This window comes from Suillus subaureus (genome assembly GCF_016647635.1).
Source record: "Suillus subaureus strain MN1 chromosome Unknown BJ212scaffold_298, whole genome shotgun sequence".
NCBI lineage: Eukaryota > Fungi > Basidiomycota > Agaricomycetes > Boletales > Suillaceae > Suillus > Suillus subaureus.
The window spans coordinates 1-19,995 of NW_024538854.1; the positions used below are offsets into that span (position 1 = coordinate 1).

Sequence of the window (19,995 nt, forward strand, 5' to 3'; positions counted from 1 at the left end):
ATGCATGCAGGAGCTGTTCGCTGAAGCGAGTTGGAGGCTGGGCAAGATTCCTTTGAGACCATGGACTTTGGAGGCGAGATTGTTGATGATAGCAGAAATGAGTTGCTAAGGAGCCTGTGGGTGGTCCGCTTTTGTCTGAATTTTTCAAGACATGCTCTCAAGAAACGTAAGCATTTTCCCCCCTCTACATAGGTATCTAACGTTTATCTCTAGGGAACCTCCTCTACACGGGTGCATTGATGTGTGGACCCAACAAAACATTGCCAGCATGCCAATGCCACTTGGAAGGAGCAGATGCCCACCCTTGTTGATGGCTACTTGGCATGGAGACATGAAGCGCCAACTGAAAGACAATACCATTGCTCTAACATGTTTCATGTTGATGTTGTTGGAATTTCCAGTAAGGTTTCATTCCTTCAATACATGGCCCTTACTTACACTCAATCACATTCAAAGGTTTTGCACATGCCATCACCATCTAGCAGCGTCCTAATGAACCAGCGAATGCAGCCCTCCTTCACATGGGACTTTTGGGGTGCTCCCCACTACAGCCGACTATCGCTATTCACATTGAATGCCTCAAACTATATCACCAATATGATGACATCAATCCTCGTTTAGTATCCAAGCGATCACAAAGGTTTTGTGTATACTTCATGACGTAAGTGTTGTAGCATGTTATGTATGATGTCATACTCACTTACTATACAGATTACATATTTTCGATGGTTTTGCGATCAATTTCTGATGTGTTCGATATCTATCTACAAATCTTGCGGGAAATTCGGGAGTCATGTTGACTGGATCTTGGGCAGAGATCCCATACCTGGCAGATCAATGGTTCTTGTCCTTCCTGTACATTCAAGGTAACACTCCATTCTCAAATATGTAGATATAATTAAATCAATTTTACAGCAACCTAATGAGTCATTCTTGTCACCAGCATGTCTCCACACAATGGACGGCAATTTCTCAGCCAAGCAATTGGATGGGTCAGGATCAGCTGATCCGCGCCTATTTCGAGCCGGTATTTATTTCCAAGGCCAAGGTAGACCAATTCAAGGATGACATTTGGCATCAAACTAGTGAATCCTCCATGGTAGAATCAACAATATCAAGTGCTTGCACAGAGAACTGGACTGCAGCCAAGGCTGTGGACAATGATAAAATTACTGTGTTTGACCAGACAGGAATTTTTCTTCTAGTGTGTCATCATGGGCTCATCGAAAGTGTAACTGAAATGAAATGCAGTGGTGAACTGTACGTATTTTAACTCTCGTTTGTACTACACTCATCATCCACCAACAGTGCGAAATATGGTCTGGCCACAGTCAATAGACTGCTCAATGTCTGCAGCATGGATCAGGCTATTGGACATGATATTGCATGCTCATCTTGTAAAACAATTGCAACAAGCTCTATTGGAGTCAAGGCAGCTGGACTAAATCTACAGGTTGTTGTAAACGCCTTCCACAGCTTTTCTCATGACCACTGCTGTCAGCTTCAGAATCACCCTTTGTATCTCAATGGTCTAGGACTTGAAGACCTCGAGACTTGTGAATGCATCTTCGCTAGTTCAAACAGTGCTGCAATTTTGATCTGACATGCATCATACTTCCATTGGATGCAGTTCCTCAACCTCCACTTCGATCAATGGGACATGGACTGGTACTCAGACCTTGGTATGTCTTTTTGAGCGCCCAACAGCAATTTTTTTCTAACTATTTCAGGTGCATTTCTTTACAACAACTATGTTCAAGCTCTTCAGATCATTGAGACCAACATGCCCATCCTCGAGGAATTCAAGCAACTCCATGATCTTATGGATGTGGACTTCGTAAACTGGTGAAATGAGGAGTTTGAGTATCTCAGCAATGTTGCTATGGAACCTACTTTGGATGCAATCACAGTGGCTTACATCGAACAGCTTGAGAAGCTTCAATATGTGGAGTTTGTATTTGCGCCCTGTTTACTTGTGTACTAGTTCTCATTGCATGTCTTAGAGAAACATATGGCCGTCTTACTTCTGTGCCCTTTCTGATGTACACTCCTGCAAATTTCACTTGCACATCTGGCCTCAATGCCACCGCTCACAACAATTCCAGAGCATTCAAATCTGAGCATGCATCTGCGCTACGCAAATATGAGCTGCAATTGAATGTTGTTGAAGATTTCGAGCGTCATCACAGCATTATGGAGCGGTGGCTACCGCATGACCCAAAATACATGCAAGCAGTCAGATATTCTCAGGAACATCAATTCATTTGTTTGGTTGAGGAATTGGAGGGCTTAGTTGTTCGGCATCTTTTTGAGTTATCAAAGGCTAATCTTGCCAGCACTGGTAGGCGCTTATTGGACATTCAGATAGGTGATGTACTCATGGACTACCATAGGCTACAAGATGCGAAAGTATATCTCAAAGGCCATCACACGACGTTTGGCTGCCATCTGAATGGCTTTGGAGAAGTACAATAGACTCGCACCCTTACAAAATCCACCACATCCCGTGCTCAACTATACCAAAATTGTCAGTTACGCATCTCTCGGTGAATTTTCAGTTCTGAAACACTCATGCCACGATATCCTCACAAAACCATGGACTGTGTCTGCTAATTGCGAGATAGCCGCAAGGTATTTCAAATTGGTGCGATCACATGAAGAGATTGTATGGCTCAATGTCAAGATCAAATGCTTACATTGTTGGGTTGAGCATGAGGACAGGACCACATTGGAAGCTATTGATTCACTCCTCACTGATGACCCAGATTCTCCACTCATAGCTAAGTTGAAGACATTGTATGCCAAGCACCACCGTGTCAACAACAACCATTGCAAGTGACTCCAACAAATTTATGCACTCAACAGATACACAGGTGATCATCTTCCTACAGACCAGACAGTGACTGCATCCAATGGAGACAGAGATGATGAGGGTAGCGTGAATGGTCCTGAAGATTTAGTGTTGCATTCTTTGTAACTTTCATACTGTCAATTCTATGTCCTGTGGTATCTCTCGTCTATTCATTTTCCCCTGTCACTTCTCTTGCACCCTCTGTGGCATCTCTTGTATATTTGCTTGTGACCCTTTTACTAGTAGCTGTTAAGAACCATGTTGCTCAAGGGAGAGAGAGACTGACTCAGAGGGGCTTGGCCTCAGCTCGTACGCTGTGCCCCTTACCCGAGTATGTGCCCTTCATTTCAGATGAGGTCCAATGATGGTCCGACGAAGTCTGGAGGACTTCCGGAGGCTGGCTACTCTGCTGGAGAGCGCTAGAGGACTTCCGGAGGAGCGCAGGAAACGTCCGGAGGAGTGCAGGAGAGTTCCGGAGGAGTGCAGGAAGTGCTCAGGAGAGTTCCCACTGCAAGGTAATACTTCTACAGGAAACAGGGTGGAAGGATAGGAGGTCCAAAAGGTCTGGAGGACAGGAGGACAGGAGGACAGGAGGACAGGAGGGCAGGATGACAGAGGACAGAAGGACAGGATGTCCAGAGGTATGAAGGACAGGATGTCTGAAGGACAGGAGGATAGGATGTCCGAGGGTTAGGAGGACAGAACGTCCAAAGGACCAGGATGCCTGGAGGTACGAGGGACAGGAGGTCCGGAGGTCCGGAAGGAATAGGGGCTACATCGGACGAAGTCCGATGTAGAAACAAACAGAGGTAGACTACCCTAAGGTAGAGTTGGAGAGACAGGGATTGGACCTAAGTCCGGAAAGAGGGTAAGTGCTGGAAAGGTAGAGCTCCAGCCTAGGGAATCAATCCCTAGGCCTGATGGGTAGGACAGACTTAGGTGGACCAAAGTCCAAGAGAGGATTGGGCAAGTCTAAGTTGATATTCAAACTGAGGAACTACAGGAGTATCTACAGGGGTTATATACTGGACAATATCTGAGGGGATCAGTAAGCAAAGGAGCAGGGCTATGTACGAGCATGTGGAAACACATTAGTAAGTAAGATGGAACATAAGTAAATGAACTTGGAGATGAAGACTTGTACAAGGATCAATAAGCAAGACAGAAGAAGAGGTAACTGAAAGCCGGAAAGGTAGAGATGCCTAAATGGGGATAGGTGCAGGATCTCGGACAGAGGGTGGGAATAGGTCTGGTGTTAATATCCGGAGGTCCGGAGATCTGGGGATCTGGAAGACAAGGTGGATACAGGACCGGAATATGAGAAGGTGGATATAGTCCAGAATCCAAGACGAGGTGAAGTCTGGATGTCTTGCTGGATGGAGTGTGCATAGGGTGGATGGGACAGGGGGGTATGGATCAGGCTAGCAGTGGAGATCCGATGGTCTGGAGCTCAGGGGTAAATCTGGAGTGTAGTCAATCCTGCTGAGGTGTGGAGCACAGCAGAAGGGGATCTGGGAATGAGCTGGATATGAAGTGGGGTCCGGATGTAGGCTCGGAAGGTGTGGGAATATGATGGAACATGGGTCTGGATTGTGGGATATGACAGAATGAGGTCAAACTACCTAAAAGCATGGTTGAAAGTACATATGATTCACTTGCAGCTTTGATAAGTTTGTTTTAACAGTTGTGTGGCAGGAATAGCAGCATTGGACCAAAATTCTAGCATGTCCTCTGAACATGTCCAACCAGATGGTTTCTTATATCCAAATCCCTCAGACTCACCCAACGGTTGCCACGCTCATCAGACTCCTGATGACAGTATCATGTCTTTCACATCCGAGTCATTTGACTTCCCGACTTCATGGTCTAACACCAACCATTCGAGTGACTCGACTTTCCCTACGTTTGGCAGCCCAGATTTCACTTCTACACCATTCCCTCAACCACCTGCACTTCCTGTGTCCAAGGGCCATGATCTTGCTGAAGCAAGTGGAGTCACAAAGCGGCGCCCTAAGCATGTCACACAGCCAAAGGACACTGGTTATCATGTCCGTATACTACCAGGCAGCACGAGTCCCCTCACAATACCATCACACGCTTTCATCTTAGCAGCCCAGCTACTACCTAATACCAGTGCTGCTGTAGAACACGCTGCTCATATGACAGAAGATCGCATTCTTTCAGGTGGTCTGAGCCCCCCATCACGACCTTTTGTATTAGTGAAGTGCACGTCCCCTGCCATAAAGAAACTAATGGCTTAACCAACTTCTTCTGATGTGAAGGAATCACACAAATGTCACAATGTGGGTGTTCTGACCCTGAGAAATGTCCTGACAACTAACGGATTCTGACAGGGAAAAAAAAAACAGCTGGTCGGCAATGAGGCGGGAAATGCAGTGCAAATGAAAACCATGTTGCGCAGTGACAAGGACGGAGTTTCAGTCACTAACCACATTTACCTCATGACATCTGATCCAGGTCCCATTCAGTCAACTTGCGATGCAGGTTATGACTGTATCTGTGGTGAAATCAACAGTGCACTTCTTGGCCTTTCCCTTCACCACAGTACTAAGGACAAGATCTGGCGCTGCATCCAGCAGGTTGAGGGATACCAAGTAAACAGTTGGAAGGCCATACTTGTGAAGCTTGATATCCCAGAAGAATGCCATCACAACATGCTTCAAATTATGGCTAGTGCAAGTCATGACCGTAAACTTAGTGAGTTCTGCCCATTTGGACTCTGTTTCAACCTGACTAACCTTCAATTTAGTCTGGACTTAGTTGTTTCGCTTCGCTCCATTCTCGCATATGATGGACCACTCATATTGCTTTGTTCACAATATCTCAGTTCGCTTCATGTATTTGTCCTTGTCCCTGAACTTGAAATGTATAAAACTTTGCTGCCATTCACTCCTTGACTTCAATGGTTCCTCATCCAACTCCTAAAATTCATTGAGTGCATGCACAACTGATGGCGACCCAAAAGGCTCAACAGCATGCCTGTCACAAAGCACTCACTGATGATATTGACACTGCCAAGGAGTCATATGAAGCAGAGGCTGCTGACATAGCACAAAAACATGGCTGGCGAGTCTGCATCATAAATATCTTATTGCTGATATATATTAATTGTCTTGTATATCAGTGAAGTGGACCAGAAACCAACTGTTTCTTCGCAGTCGCATGCTGCAGAAGACCAGAGGTGTTAACTCCTGGAACACATTTGTCAAAGCCCAACTCAAGGATGAAAATGAAGGTCAGTGTAATAATTTAATTTGTGAAGTAACACTGGTGCTCACGAATTTTTCATTAGGTTTAGGCAGAGGTGATTGCACAAAACTTACAGCCTTCATCACAGAAAACAAGGCCATGTTACTCCAAGATTATCGCAAGCTAACCTTTGCTGAAAAGCAAGCTTACAATGCCTGTGTTCTCGAGGATTGCCAAGAAAAGAACCGTACTGCACGTTCAAACCCAAAGGCCATCAAACATGATGTGAATGCAGCATTCACATTCATGGATCGTGAGGTATGTCGAAGTATCTTGCACCCTCTGTGGCATCTCTTGTCTATTCGTTTGTCCCTGTCACTTCTCTTGTGCCCTCTGTGGCATCTCTCATTTATTCATTTTCCCCTGTCACTCCTCTTGTGCCCTCTGCAGCATCTCTCATTTATTCATTTGCCCTGGTGGCATCTCTCGTCTATTCATTTGCCCTCTGTCTACTCATTTGTCTCTGCTGTCTTTGGTACCTCTTCATTTATTTATTTACCGTCCGAGACACCACCACTAATACAACTGAAATTTATCCTCAGTGGATGGCGCTCCATGCATGCACTGGTCTGGAGGGGTTTTATGTGGCAGTATGTGGCAGAATTGAAGATCTTGCAGAACCAAAGATTTTTTTTACAGAGAAATCTCAAAAATTTGTTTGGGACGTCCTAGGCATTTGTCATATCCCGTATGCCAGACATAGATCCCATCATATTCCCACGCTTTCCGGACCTGTTTCTGGACTACATCCACCACCTCACATATCTCAGTCCTGTTTCTGTCCTGCCTTCTGGATCCCCAGATCTCCGGACCTCCAGATATTAACTGTACTATCTCCAGACCTATTCCCACCCTCTGTCCGAGATCCTGCGCCTATCCCCATTTAGGCATCTCCCCCTTTCCAGTTCTTGGTTATCTCTGTTTCCATCTTGCTGATTGATCCTTGTACTAGTTTCATCTCTGAGTTCATTTACTTATGTTCCATCTTACTTACCAATGTGTTTCCGCATGCTCATACATAGCCTTACTCCTTTGCTTACTGATCCTCTCAGATAGCCTCTAGTATATAACCCCTGTACAACTACAGTAGAGTCCTCAGTCTGAATATCACCTTAGATCTGCCCAATCATCTTCTGGACTTCAGTCCATCTGAGTCTTGTCCTTTTCTGTAAGGCCTAGGGAAGGATTCCCTAGGCCGGAATTCTGGACCTTCGGATTTGCCCCCTATGTCTCTGTCCCAAGTCTAGGGATTGCTTCCCTAGGCTGGAGTCTTGCCTTTCCGGCACTTACCCTCTTTCCAGACTTAGGTCCACTTCCTGTCCCTCCAACTCTACCTTAGGGTAGTCTACCTCTGTTTGCTTCTACATTGGACGAAGTCCGATGTAGCCCCTATTCCTTCCGGACCTCCGGACCTCCTGTCCTCTGTACCTCTGGATGTCCTGGTATCCTGTCCTTTGGACATTCCGCCCTCCATACCTTTGGACATTCCGCCCTCCATACCTTTGGACGTTCTGTCCTCCATACCTCCAGACCTCCTGTCCTCTGTACTCTGGACCTCCAGACATCCTGTCCTCTGGACCTCCTATCCATCCATCCTGTTTTCCTGTAGAAGTATTACCTTGCAGTGGGAACTCTCCCGCGCTCCTCTGGACATTTCCCGCGCTCCTCCAGAAGTCCTCCCACACTCTCCACCAGAGTAGCCAGCCTCTGGAAGTCCTCCAGACTTCATCGGACCATCATTGGACTTCCTCTGAAATGAAGGGCACATACTTGGGTAAGGGGCACAGTGTACGAGCTGAGGCCAAGCCCCTCTGAGTCAGTCTCTCTCTTCTTTGAGCATGGTTCTTAACAGCATTGAGCCACAGCATCTTGGACTGAAGCTGGAAGCATTCGTGATTAGCAAGCTTGGTATGTTATCTTTGTCCTCATCTTGTAGCCTACTGATTGTCTCAAAGATGAACATGTAACACTTAACTGTCAATGGCCACTCAACAAACTTATTAGTGAATGCTGTGAGCTTATCCAAGATAACCTTGGTATGTGCTTCATAGTGTCCCCTCGTGCTGTCACTAACATAATTCATCAAAGAATTTATCTTAATGGAGAAGAATGTGTCAGGCAAAGTCAAAATGAATTATACAAACTATGAGCATGCTATAGTAGAACGTCATGGTGTTGAGCTAACTAAGTGGCCCTTGCCGGGGGGGGTGAAAAATCCCTTGAAGGTTGGTGGAAGAGCACAGGTTCAGGTTTTGTTAAATGCTCTCAAGTCTGATTTGTGCAAGTGGGTCTCTCTCTCAGACGAGGAGCTTGTCAAGAGGATGAAGGATAACCGGGATCGGCATGCACATGGGGAACAAGTTTATGTGCAAAGGAAAGCCAGGGCTTGTGTTTCACAACCCAAGAGTAAAGCCACTGTCAACACTGATGACGAGTTGAGCTCAAGCTCAAGCTCAAGCTCAAGCTCAGACTTGGATTCGGATTCGGACTAGTACTATGCACCTTCTAGACACATTGATAGGATGGTAATGATAACACTGAGCACAATAATCATCAGTGTCAAGCTTGTTTGATTGACAAACAGGTTCACATCACATTAGGAAGAACATGATTGTGGTAGCGCAGTGATCATGGTAGCGTGGTGATTGTGGTAGCGTGGTGATCATGGTAGCATGGGACCTGGGCAAGGACATGTCACATGGAGGGTAAAAGCAAGTGCCAGCAAAGACTGATCAACACAAGGTTGGAACAATCAATAGGAGCGGGTAGAGCTGGGCCAGGAATGACTGCAGGAGCGAGCACATTGTTGAGGATGATGTGGGGCGTGAAAGAGAGAGGTGTTGAAGGCGTTAGAGGCGTCAGGAGGCATAAGGACAGCAACATACCTTGTAGCTCCTGGCAGTGGCAAGAGATTATCCAGGGCAATGAGAGAAGGAAAAGAGCGTTGTAGAATGCAAGGGTGTCGACAAGCTAAAACCAAAAGAACAGCTAGAGTTGGGAGAGGAATGAGTGGGATAGCAAGCACATCGTCAAGGACAATGTGGAGATGAAAAAGAGAGGTGTGGGAACCATCAGAAGGCGTAGCGGCAGTGTTGTAAGGGAGATATCCAGGGAGATGACAAATCAATAGCCCTGATATGTTATTTACCCACCCTCTTAATATTCCTGAAGTCACTGCTGATTGTTGCAGCTATCGCTGAAGTACTGCAGCATAGGTTTGCCCCCCTCATTAGTAACAAATATGTTATACTATGTACGTTACTAACAAGTGTGGGAATAGGTGTCACTCAGGTGAAGGGTCAATCAGCAAGATGGAAACAGAGACAACTGAGAACTGGAAAGGCAGAGATGCCTAAATGGGGATAGGTGCAGGATCTTAGATGGAGGGTGGGAATAGATCCAGAGATAGTAACAGTTAATATCCAGAGGTCCGGAGATCTGGGGATCCAGAAGGCAAGGCGGAAACAGGACTGAGATATGTGAGGTGGTGGATGTAGTCCAGAATCCAAGAGGACGTAAAGTCCAGATGTCTTGCTGGATGGAATGTGCATATGGTGGACAGGATAGGGGTGTACAGATCAGGCTAGTAGTGAAGATCCAGAAGTCTGGAGCTCAGGGGTAAATCCATAGCAGAGCTAATCCTGCTGAGGTGTGGAGCACATGGCAGAAGGGGATCTGGGAATGAGTTGGATGTGGGGTCTGGAAATAGGCCTGGGAGGCGTGGGAATATTATGGGATCTAGGTCTGGCATATGGGATATGACAGTATGCAACATGTGAATTTTTCACTACACAAATCAGCAAGTATCGAGTGCTGAGACTCAAAACCTGAAACTCAAGAACCAAAAACCTGAAACTCAAGAATCAAAAACCAAAAACCAAATCTCGAAAAAATGTATATAACATGAAATTTTTTTATTTCATTACACAATTCACTGAGTGTCAAGTGCCAAAGCCCAAAACCCAAAACTTGAGACTTGACACCCAAAATTTGAAAACCCAAAACCAAAAACTGAAAACCAAAAACCAAACACCAAATCTTGAAAAAATGCATATAACATGAATTTTTTTATTTCATTACACAATTCACTGAGTGTCGAGTGCCAAAACCCAAAGCCTGAAGCCCGAAACTCGAGACTTGACACCTGAAATTTGAAAACCAAAACCAAACACCAAATCTCAAAGAAATGCATATAACATGAAATTTTTTTATTTCATTACACAATTCACTGAGTGTTGAGTGCTGAAACCCAAGACTTGATACCCGAAACTCAAAAACCAAACACTGCAAACCAAATCTCAAGACTCAAAAACTGAATCTCAAAAAAATGTATATAACATGAAATTTTTTATTTCATTACACAATTCACCAAGTGTCAAGTGCTGAAGCCTGAAACCCAAAACCTGGTACTACTGACTTCCAAGTGTTGGGACTCAGGACTTGGCAGTCCATATAGGCAAATGATGATGAAAAAATGAAAGTTGTTATTATGCTTAACTTTCTTAACAAAGGTTGTAGTCTGAGTCAAGGTGAGTGTCTTGGTAGTCTTTCCTTGTCAATTGGTTATCATTTGACCAAGATATAAGCTAAATAAATCTGAAACATTGGTGATAATGAAAAAATGAAAATCATTATTATGCTTCACTTCCTTAATGAAAGTTTTAGTCCAAGTCTATGTGAGTGTATTGGTGGTCCTACTGAGTGATGGTACTCGAGACTTGAGAATCAGTACTTGGTACCTGGGAATCAGTAGTTGGGTACTCAGTACTCAGTTCTGATACTCAGTACCCAGGAATTGTTATGAACTCAGATAGAGCGTCATTCCAATAAAGGAATCAAGATCAGGGTTGATCAAGGACTAAGCCTTATCGAATCAATGCCTCCCTCAGGAGCAATTGTCTAGACTCCTGCAGGATCTAGAGTTGAAATGGGACAATGGCTAGCCTCCTTCCCCAGGAGCTAGAGTTCAAGTTATCAGAGAGAACCGAATAGATTCAAGTTAGAGAAAATACAAGTGGTAACTAGGGTTTATATACGTAAAGGAATTGTGCACAGACCAAGCTGGGCAAAGGGTAACTAGTACTAGAAATGGAAGGTTCATGGGAAAACAAGGTATGAGTCAGAGATAAAGGAGACCATGAGGAAACAGCACAGTGAAAAGGAAGCGTTAGAAGTACAGCCATATAGGAGTCCACAGTGATGATGGGAAAAAGAGTGGGGCACTGTAACAGGAATCAGTAGTCGGGTACTCCAGCCAACAGTCCTGGGTCCTGAGTACCAACACTTGGTATTTGGTGGTCAGGTTTGGAACTTGGGTTTCAGGTCTTGATAGTGGGTTCTCAGGACTTGGGACTTATATCACTGCCAAGGTGATAATGATGACTACCAAGTGTTGGGACTCAGTACTCGGGATTCAGCAGTTGAGACTTGGTAGTTGATATTGGTAAATCACTCTCCCTCAGGGATAATGAAAACAATGAAAGTTGTGGTCCAAGTCTAGGTGAGTGTATTGGCAGTCCCTTCTTGTCCATCGGGTATCATTTGACCAAGATATATGCTAAAGAAATTTGAAACATTGGGGATAATGAAAAAAATGAAAGTTGTAGTCTGAGTCAAGGTGAACATATTGGTAGGTGATATTAGCACTTGGAGCTTGAATACTGACCACCAACTATCAAGTGTTGGGACTTGGTACTTAAAATGGATATAGCATGTATCCATAAAAATACAAAAGATGTTCCTATGTGTTTATTTCTAGGTGAATAGACTTTGAAATTATATCCCCATCATCTATTCAGCAATAGAAACAATGTATCAGGAGCTCAGGACCATAGGGTAATCCTTTATTGTATAGTGTACCTCCCCCTCTTGTTAAGGTCATACTCAAGGGCTAATGGATCCTAAGGGCTTCAGCCTCAGCTCATGCGCTGTGCCCCTTACCTGAGTATTGCCCCTTATTTCAGGAGGGCAAGACTAATGCATCTGGAGGGTCAGACAAGTAGTGTAGCAGATCCAGATGACTTCCAGATGCAGGATAAGTATCATAGGGCTAATCCAGACAAGTCCAGACTAGAAACTAATGGTAGTGGACTGTTGTAGACAGAGGCAGATATGGATAGACTATAGGAATCAATCCTAAGTCTCGGAGGGTGACAAGAGTAGAGATACTCAGGTCTGGAGGACAGGAATGAGCAGAACTAAGATGATATTCGAACTGAGGTGTTACAGAGATTTACAGGAGGTTATATACTATAGGTATCTGACAGAATGATCAATCAGCAGGGTCTGAGGTATGTACGAAGCATATGGATAGTCTATGAGCCCCTTCAGTGACAAACTCCGTATTATACGGGTCACCTGACCTACATAATATCCCATATAAGACGGGCCAGTAGACTATGGGCTGATGTTATGTATATCCTCGATGTTGATGGGTGGGCCAGGAGGGATATTATTTCCAATGGGGACGGGTGGGTCCATCTATGCCCATGTTATAAATATCCTCAATGATGGCGGATGGGCCAGAAGAAATATTATTACTGATGGAGATGGGTGGGCCCATCTGGGCAATATGTAGAGTAGGATAGACATATATTATAGACAGCTGGGCTGAAGAGAGATGTATGGCAGATATTATTATATAGACAGGTGGGCCAATGTATTAGTATTATTTTGTAGATGGGTGGGCCAATGGGGCAGTGAAATACTTATTATATATATGGGTGGGCCGAGGTGGGGGTATATTAGATAGACGGGTGGGCTGAGGTGGGGGTATATTAGATAGATGGGTGGGCCGACATAGGGGCATATTACATGGACAGGTGGGCCAACATAGGGTATATTACATAGACAGGTGGGCCCAGATACATATCATTTAGACATATGGGCTGAGGTATTGGTATACTATATGGACATATGAGCAATGCTGTTGCACTAGTTTTGATCCAAGTCATCAATGACATTCAGACTCAGATCCTGTCAACGTCGATCAAAGTCAACACAGCGAGTACCGAGTCCCAAAACCTGAACATTGAACCCCAACCATTGAAACCCAAAACCCAAAACTTCAAAACACTAACATCAAAACTCAAAACTCAAAACTCAAACATTTGTATGACTGTTGAGTTTCCTGTCTTGAATCACTGAGGCCTGCATACTGAATGCCGACACCTGAAGTTGTGTCGGTAGTCGGACTTCAGGACTCGGTGATTCAATACTTGAAAGTCATACCAATATCTGAATTTCAAGTTTCGGGTTTTGAGTTTCAAGACTTGAATCACTGAGTCCTGAGTCCTGAACATCAAAACCCGACACCCAAAACTTGAAAGTCATACCAATATCTGAATTTCAAGTTTCAAGTTTCAAGACTTGAATTGCTGAGTCCCAAAACCCAAAGCCTGACACCCAAAACTCGAAAGTTGTAAAAATGTATGAGTTTTGAGTTTCATTTGAAAATCAATACTCGAAACTCATACATTTTTACAACTTTCAAGTTTTGGGTATTGGGCTTCGGGTTTTGGGACTCAGTGATTTGAGTCTTGAAACTCAAAACTCGAAATTCAGATATTGGTATGACTTTCAAGTTTTGGGTGTTGGGTTTCGATGTTTGGGTTTCAGGACTCAGGACTCAGTGATTCGAGTCTTGAAACTCAAAACTCAAAACTCAAAATTCAGATATTGGTATGACTTTTGAGTTTTGGGTGTTGGGTTTCAATGTTAGGGACTCAGGACTCGAAACCCAACAGTTGTGACAATGTATGAGTTTCAAGTTGTGAGTCTCGAATCACCAAGTCCCAAGTCCCAAAACACAAACATCAAACCCCTTATATCGAACCCCAAAATCCAAAACTCGAAACTTGTCAAAATGTATGAGCTTTGAGTTTTGAGTGTTGAGTTTACAAATTGACACTCAAACCTCAAAGCTCATACATTTCAACAAGTTTCGAGTTTCAGATTTCAGGGTTCAATATAAGGGGTTTGATGTTTGGGTTTTGGGACTCGGGACTTGGTGATTTGAGACTCAAAACTTGAAACTCATACATTGTTATGACTGTTGGGTTTCGAGTTTTGATCTTTGTTTCTAACTTTCGGGTTTTGCTACTCGGTACTTGAGACTCAGTGATTGAATAAATGGACTGGCAGAGGTAACATTCATTGGAAAACTTGTACATATGTCTATCACTATGCAATTATGTAGCCATGTCAACCTCCTCTGAAGATGCTTCAACCTTCACCTCAACATCCATGTCATTGGAAGAATCATATTCTGGGACCAGGTTGCCCAGATCACCTGGGTCCACATTTTCACCAGATGTATCTCAAAGCTCTGGTTGAACAACCTGGTTGTACTCAAACAGGAGGCCCTCAATGGCAGAGGCATCCTCAAATTTCGGGGGTGCAGGCGTCATCTCTCCAATTGAGAGATCAATGAGAGGGGGGAGTGCAGATGCGGATGGTGACATGGTTGGGGGGACGGATTGATCAAGCAACAAGGATGTTGCATTGGCTGGAGGTTTGGGAAGTGGGAATGCGGTGTGGGAAACACAACAAGAAGAGAACTGGAAAGTAGACTTCTAATGTTGGGCTAAATGTGCTATGCCTTGCTGCTATTCAACCCTAAAGGGTTTCTGGACTAAGCTCAGTGCTCAGAGAGGATAGGAAATCATGCTAAAAACTGCTCAGTCTCAGACTGGTACTGGTAAGAGGTGAAAACTATGATGATTACATAAGCACCAAAAGTGCGAACATAACACTAAGTAATATCTGCCTATACAAGCCCACAGAATATGAAATCCCTACAGCAGGGTGCTGGTCGACGATTTCGCACCTAAGGCCTTCATGGAGGTGTTGCAGGGTATCAATCTTACCATCCTGCTCTGCCACATGAGCCTCGAGAATGGCAATGCAAGCTGTGCCATCCCGAATTGCAATTGCCATGGCATGGAGATCCAGCATGGGCAGGTCAAGTGCTGCAGCAGGGACTGTTGGACTGGGTGCTGGAGCAGGGACTGCCAAACTCGAAGATGGAGGTGCTACAAGGGAAAATAATGGTCAGATGGTGATGAAACAAAACTTGGGTGACTTATGAGCTGGTGCAGGTGCGGGTGCCTTGACAGCAGTGATGGTCTTGCTGCGACCACACGTCTGGGTCTTGGGGGTTGTCACAGCAGTGACACCTGGAGTTCTGGACTTGCCATGAGACTGACTGCGAGTCTGGGCCTTGGATTGGGAGGTGGGGGGAGCTTTGGAGGGAGCCTTGGAGGGCATCCTGGACCTTGTGTTCCAGGTGGTAGAGGACCCATGAATGTGTTTTGGCGGGGTACCCATAGTTGCCAGGATGCACTTGATCCTCTTTGTCGTGCAGCAGATGCATGACATACACGGATTCCCGGTCCTCTTGTCCAACCGAGTTGCGCAGTCCCAGTTTAGCTTGGTGCAAGCCTGGCATGGGTTGTTCTGTGGATTGTGTTAGTGAATGGACACTTTCAAATAAATCAAAGTACTCACTGGTCTGGGAATGAGAATATCACCTCCATCGATGACTGGGGGTGCCTCCACCGGGCTTTCAGGAGTTGGCTGGGAGGGCTCGATGACTGCTGGGTGACTGCTGGCAATCACCTGGTACAGTATGAGCATACACCTGAGTCCCGGATGCATAAATGTGACTTACTGTAGTGGGGCCAAAGGGCTTTTTGGTCAGAACCTGGGGTGATCTAGGTGAATTGGAGAGCCAGGGAAGGATGACTTCTGGCACTCCACCCAACAATGGCTACAAGAAACTGTGAGCCAAGTCAAAGACGAACCAGATGACATACCTGAATACCCACATCTTCCTCATCTTCTGAGTCCACTAGGGGCTTGGACGTCACCCAGCAAGAGGACTTCGCATGCTTGCGAGTCTTCATCACAGACTTCAGTGGTTGGGAGGAGAGTCCCAAAATCATGGGAGACTTCCTCTTCCGGCTCCCTTCCGCCTCAGGCTCCAGGTCAGCATCGACAGCCTTACCTTTCCCCTTGTCCCGGAACTTGGCGGTGGTGCTGGTGGAGGGACCGGTGACATTGCCAGTGTGGATGGGTGGGGAGGGAAGGTCCACTAGAATCAGACCTGTGGAGGGAGGAGCAGCAACTGAGAGATCAAAGGTATGGTCACCTAAGGCCTCCCAGGCGAGGAGCTTGGGGCACCAGACATGCATCAAGAGACAGGGATCGTCATACCTGATGTTGTGCCAGTTGGGCCAGACCTGGGGAGTCATGCCCATAGTCCTTGATCACTTGAGCCTGCCTGGATGTTAGAGAGAAAAAAAGAAAAGAAAAAGAAAGCTACATACCACAAGTGAACTGACCTGTGTTGTCAGAGAAAAGTGGCTGTTACCTGGGGGAATCTGCCAGGCACCGCTGATGATGGCCATGATCTGGGCAGTGGATGCCTTGAGACTGGTCAAAGAGTTGTCAACTGGAGTGGACATGATGATTGAGTTGAGAGATTTAAAGATCTTCAAATAGGGTTGAAATCAGTTATCACAAGGATGAAGTTTCAAAAGAAACAACACATTTGATGGAAGATTGATAAAATCATTGATTGTTTGTCTTTGTTTGGTCCTGGTTCAACTTCCAGCAATCACCGGTGTGACAATCATACCAGCACTAGGCGTGTATGAGTGTCATAGGCATATTTTGCCTTGCCCAGAGGAAAAGAGTAAGGCACTAGTCACCAGCGCTATTCAGCTCCCAAGCTATCCACTTTGGAACCACTTTTCTCCCATAGTGTGCTACCCAGTCCGATGCCTAGGTATTCCATCCTCCCATGTCCTGCCTATGTCCACCTACCTCCACTGGTGCATTATTTTTCCTTAAATGTCGCTACTCATCAGTCGCAGGTCTTATTACATGTGTCCTTGTGTTCCGCAGTGCTGCATGTTTTATTACCTGTTGCTACATCATGCCCTCACCAGTGTTGCTACTATACTCACCTATGCAATCCTGAACCCCTACACAGTATGATAAAATGACCTGTCCTACATACAGTACAGTACTTCCCTTCCCTGGACCTTTGCTGGTGTCAGAGTCACTTTAGTCACTATATCCTAGTTTTAGTGCAATTGATTCCACTCTTGCCAATCTCTTTGATCACATGTCACTTGACTTGCTTTAAGTGTGCATCGGTAAAGTTCCCTCTTAAGTTTGACTTTTGCAATGTCGGGATCACTATCGGTAGTCGAGCTATAATCTAGCCACTATCGGGCATTCTGTTAAGGTCACGTGCTCAAGGGTGTCGGATCACAAGGGCTTGGCCTCAGCTCGTATGCTGTGCCCCTTTCCTGAGTATGTGCCCTTAATTTCCGGGGGCTAGAACAGTCGTCTGGAGTTTCTGGGTTTTGACTAGGGCAGATAATGGACGTCCAGATCTGAAACATGAGATAAATCCGACAGATGTCCAGATGTTACCTGGGCAAGCGGATAAGACTAATCCGGACGAAGTCCGGACTAGAAACTAACAGAGGATGGACTACCCTTAAGGTAGAGTCAGAAATGTAGTCTAGGATGCAATCCTAAGACTCGGAATATGACAAGAGACTTATCTTGAGTCCAGAGGATACAGGAATGAGCAGGAACTAAGATGATATTCAAACTGGAGTATTTCTGAGAGTTACAGGAGGTTTATATACTGTAGGTATCATATAGGAATCAGTCAGCAAACATAAAGGCTATGTACGAAGCATATGCAAAGTCTATTAGTAAGTAGGACGGATCACAAATAATGAACACCGGAAATGAAATGTATGTAACAGATCAATAATCAAAAGGGAAACATGTTTAACCGGAGTCTGGAGACAGGGGTAGTCTAAATGGAGTTGGGCGCTGATATAGGGTTTAGATTCTGGAAGGGAGATAAAGATAGATCAGATCATTTGAGATCTGGATCTCGGATCCGGATATCCAGAGAAGCGGATTTAGAGTTGAGAGTCCAGAATGGCATATGACACATTCCACTTGCACTATCTTACCTTACTCCTCACTTTCGCTCCCTTTGATTTCTTCTCGCTGTCGCTAGTCAGATGTCGCATAGCACTATTGCATAAAACAACTTGCATAGCACCTCTCACTTATATGCACGTTCCTCTTGTTGGAACTCGCTTGTCACTTGTTGCTGATCGCTATAGCGCTACTCATTGGTTTTTTGGTCTTAGGTCGCTATAGGTTATTAGTCCTTCACACTATCACTCCCCTTGCATATTAGTAGGGAGTTGCTTCATTAGCAGTCCTCTTGGGTCGAATACTACACTCGCACCTACTTGGATAAGTAGCGCTAGTTTCTAACCAGCCTAGTCACTATTTCTCTTTCACACCAGTTTTGTGTTGAACTTCGAAGTTTTTTCAATTATCAGTCAACAAATCAGTAAGTTCCCCACACAACATGAGTCCACAGTCAGCCATTTGATTCAATGACCCTCTGGTGACTGACTACAATTCAATGGATGTGGATGAGTCCACTGTGTCCCGGGCATCACTAGGTGTGTTGTATTTTTATCATGCCTTATCTATTTACCGGATATCCCTTAGATGATCTATACCTAGGGCCAGATGATGACATAGAATATGATTCTCCATCATCCGGATCACTGGATGTCTTGGCTGCAATACCCAGTGAGTTGATCCATTCATTAGGATCAAGGATCACCATGCATGCTCACTAACCCCTTGCAGATCAATCACCTCTGGCTCAAGCTGATCATCCAGGTTTTCTCATTGATCCAGACTTGTACCTTGGGCCTGAGGATGATATCATCGATGTGGATGAGTTGCCGGATTCTGCCAATCCTAAGATTGATGTTCCGGCTGCTCAGAAGCGTCTATGTCATGTGAGTCCATTCATTCCAGAGGATTATAGATACTTATTGTATCTCCCAAGTGGATGACACCTCTAACGAACTTCAGTCAGAGCAGCTGGAGCTCACTAACAAAGATTTACATTCAATGGCCTGGGAGTTCCGACCATTTGGGTCATATGAACACACCGGGTGTGAGTATCTGACCAAGCAGATCATTTATCTCTGTGCTAATTTGTCTGCAAGTGCAATCTGTTCAAGAACAACTTTGTCATATGCCATTCCAGACTCTCAACTCTAAATCTGCTTCTCCAGATATCCAGATCCGAGATCCAGATCTTAAATGATCTGATCTATCTTTATCTCCCTTCCAGAATCCAAACCCTATATCAGCGCCCAACTCCATTTAGACTGCCCCTGTCTCCGGACTCTGGTTAACCATGTTTCCCTTTTGATTATTGATCCGTTACATACATTTCATTTCCGGTGTTCATTATTTGTGATCCATCCTACTTACTAATAGACTCTGCATATGCTTCATACATAGCCTTTATGTTTGCTGACTGATTTCCTATATGATGCCTACAGTATATAAACCTCCTGTAACTCTTGGAAATACTCCAGTTTGAATATCATCTTAGTTCCTGTTCATTCCTGTGCCCTCTGGACTCGAGATAAGTCTCTTGTCATATTCTGAGTCTTAGGATTGCATCCTAGACTACATTTCCGACTCTACCTTAAAGGTAGTCCATCCTCTGTTAGTTTCTAGTCTGGACTTCATCCGGATTAGTCTTATCCACTTGCCCAATAAACATCTGGATGTCTGTCGGATTTATCTCATGTTTCAGATCTGGATGTCCATTATCCGCCCTAGTCAAAACCCAGAAACTCCGGACGACTGTTCTAGCCCCCGGAAATTAAGGGCACTTACTTGGGAAAGGGGCACAGCATACAAGCTGAGGCCAAGCCCTTGTGATCCGACCTCCTTGAGCATGTGACCTTAACAGACTTGGTGATTACAAACACTGTACCGGGGATCTTCCTGAT

General features: G+C 44.9%; 5 protein-coding genes across 5 annotated transcripts; 4 read left to right on the plus strand and 1 right to left on the minus strand.

Annotated features, from left to right (window-relative positions):
- Positions 1-988: 988 nt before the first annotated feature.
- On the plus strand, positions 989-2,977 carry BJ212DRAFT_1450710 (uncharacterized protein; the record flags this gene model as incomplete). Its single annotated transcript, XM_041338817.1, has 8 exons — positions 989-1,260; positions 1,309-1,496; positions 1,698-1,837; positions 1,859-1,950; positions 2,004-2,341; positions 2,394-2,409; positions 2,476-2,835; positions 2,866-2,977. 8 exons carry the CDS (start codon positions 989-991, stop codon positions 2,975-2,977), a joined length of 1,518 nt encoding a protein of 505 aa, XP_041185278.1.
- A 1,697-nt stretch (positions 2,978-4,674) lies between these two features.
- On the plus strand, positions 4,675-6,793 carry BJ212DRAFT_1306479 (uncharacterized protein; the record flags this gene model as incomplete). The annotated part of the gene is made up of 6 exons (XM_041333818.1): positions 4,675-4,899; positions 5,206-5,569; positions 5,997-6,107; positions 6,165-6,379; positions 6,664-6,711; positions 6,761-6,793. The coding sequence occupies 6 exons, from the start codon at positions 4,675-4,677 to the stop codon at positions 6,791-6,793; spliced, it is 996 nt and encodes a 331-aa protein (XP_041185279.1).
- Positions 6,794-7,959: 1,166 nt separating this feature from the next.
- On the plus strand, positions 7,960-8,613 carry BJ212DRAFT_1489595 (uncharacterized protein; the record flags this gene model as incomplete). Its single annotated transcript, XM_041341423.1, has 4 exons — positions 7,960-8,029; positions 8,077-8,157; positions 8,210-8,346; positions 8,407-8,613. The coding sequence occupies 4 exons, from the start codon at positions 7,960-7,962 to the stop codon at positions 8,611-8,613; spliced, it is 495 nt and encodes a 164-aa protein (XP_041185280.1).
- Positions 8,614-14,439: 5,826 nt separating this feature from the next.
- On the minus strand, positions 14,440-16,587 carry BJ212DRAFT_1489596 (uncharacterized protein; the record flags this gene model as incomplete). Its single annotated transcript, XM_041341424.1, has 8 exons — positions 14,440-14,627; positions 14,989-15,153; positions 15,190-15,577; positions 15,629-15,739; positions 15,792-15,890; positions 15,937-16,293; positions 16,337-16,399; positions 16,450-16,587. 8 exons carry the CDS (start codon positions 16,585-16,587, stop codon positions 14,440-14,442), a joined length of 1,509 nt encoding a protein of 502 aa, XP_041185281.1.
- A 2,006-nt stretch (positions 16,588-18,593) lies between these two features.
- Positions 18,594-19,295, plus strand: BJ212DRAFT_1306481 (uncharacterized protein; the record flags this gene model as incomplete). Its single annotated transcript, XM_041333819.1, has 5 exons — positions 18,594-18,633; positions 18,683-18,766; positions 18,827-18,981; positions 19,058-19,142; positions 19,195-19,295. 5 exons carry the CDS (start codon positions 18,594-18,596, stop codon positions 19,293-19,295), a joined length of 465 nt encoding a protein of 154 aa, XP_041185282.1.
- Between the last annotated feature and the right edge of the window lie 700 nt (positions 19,296-19,995).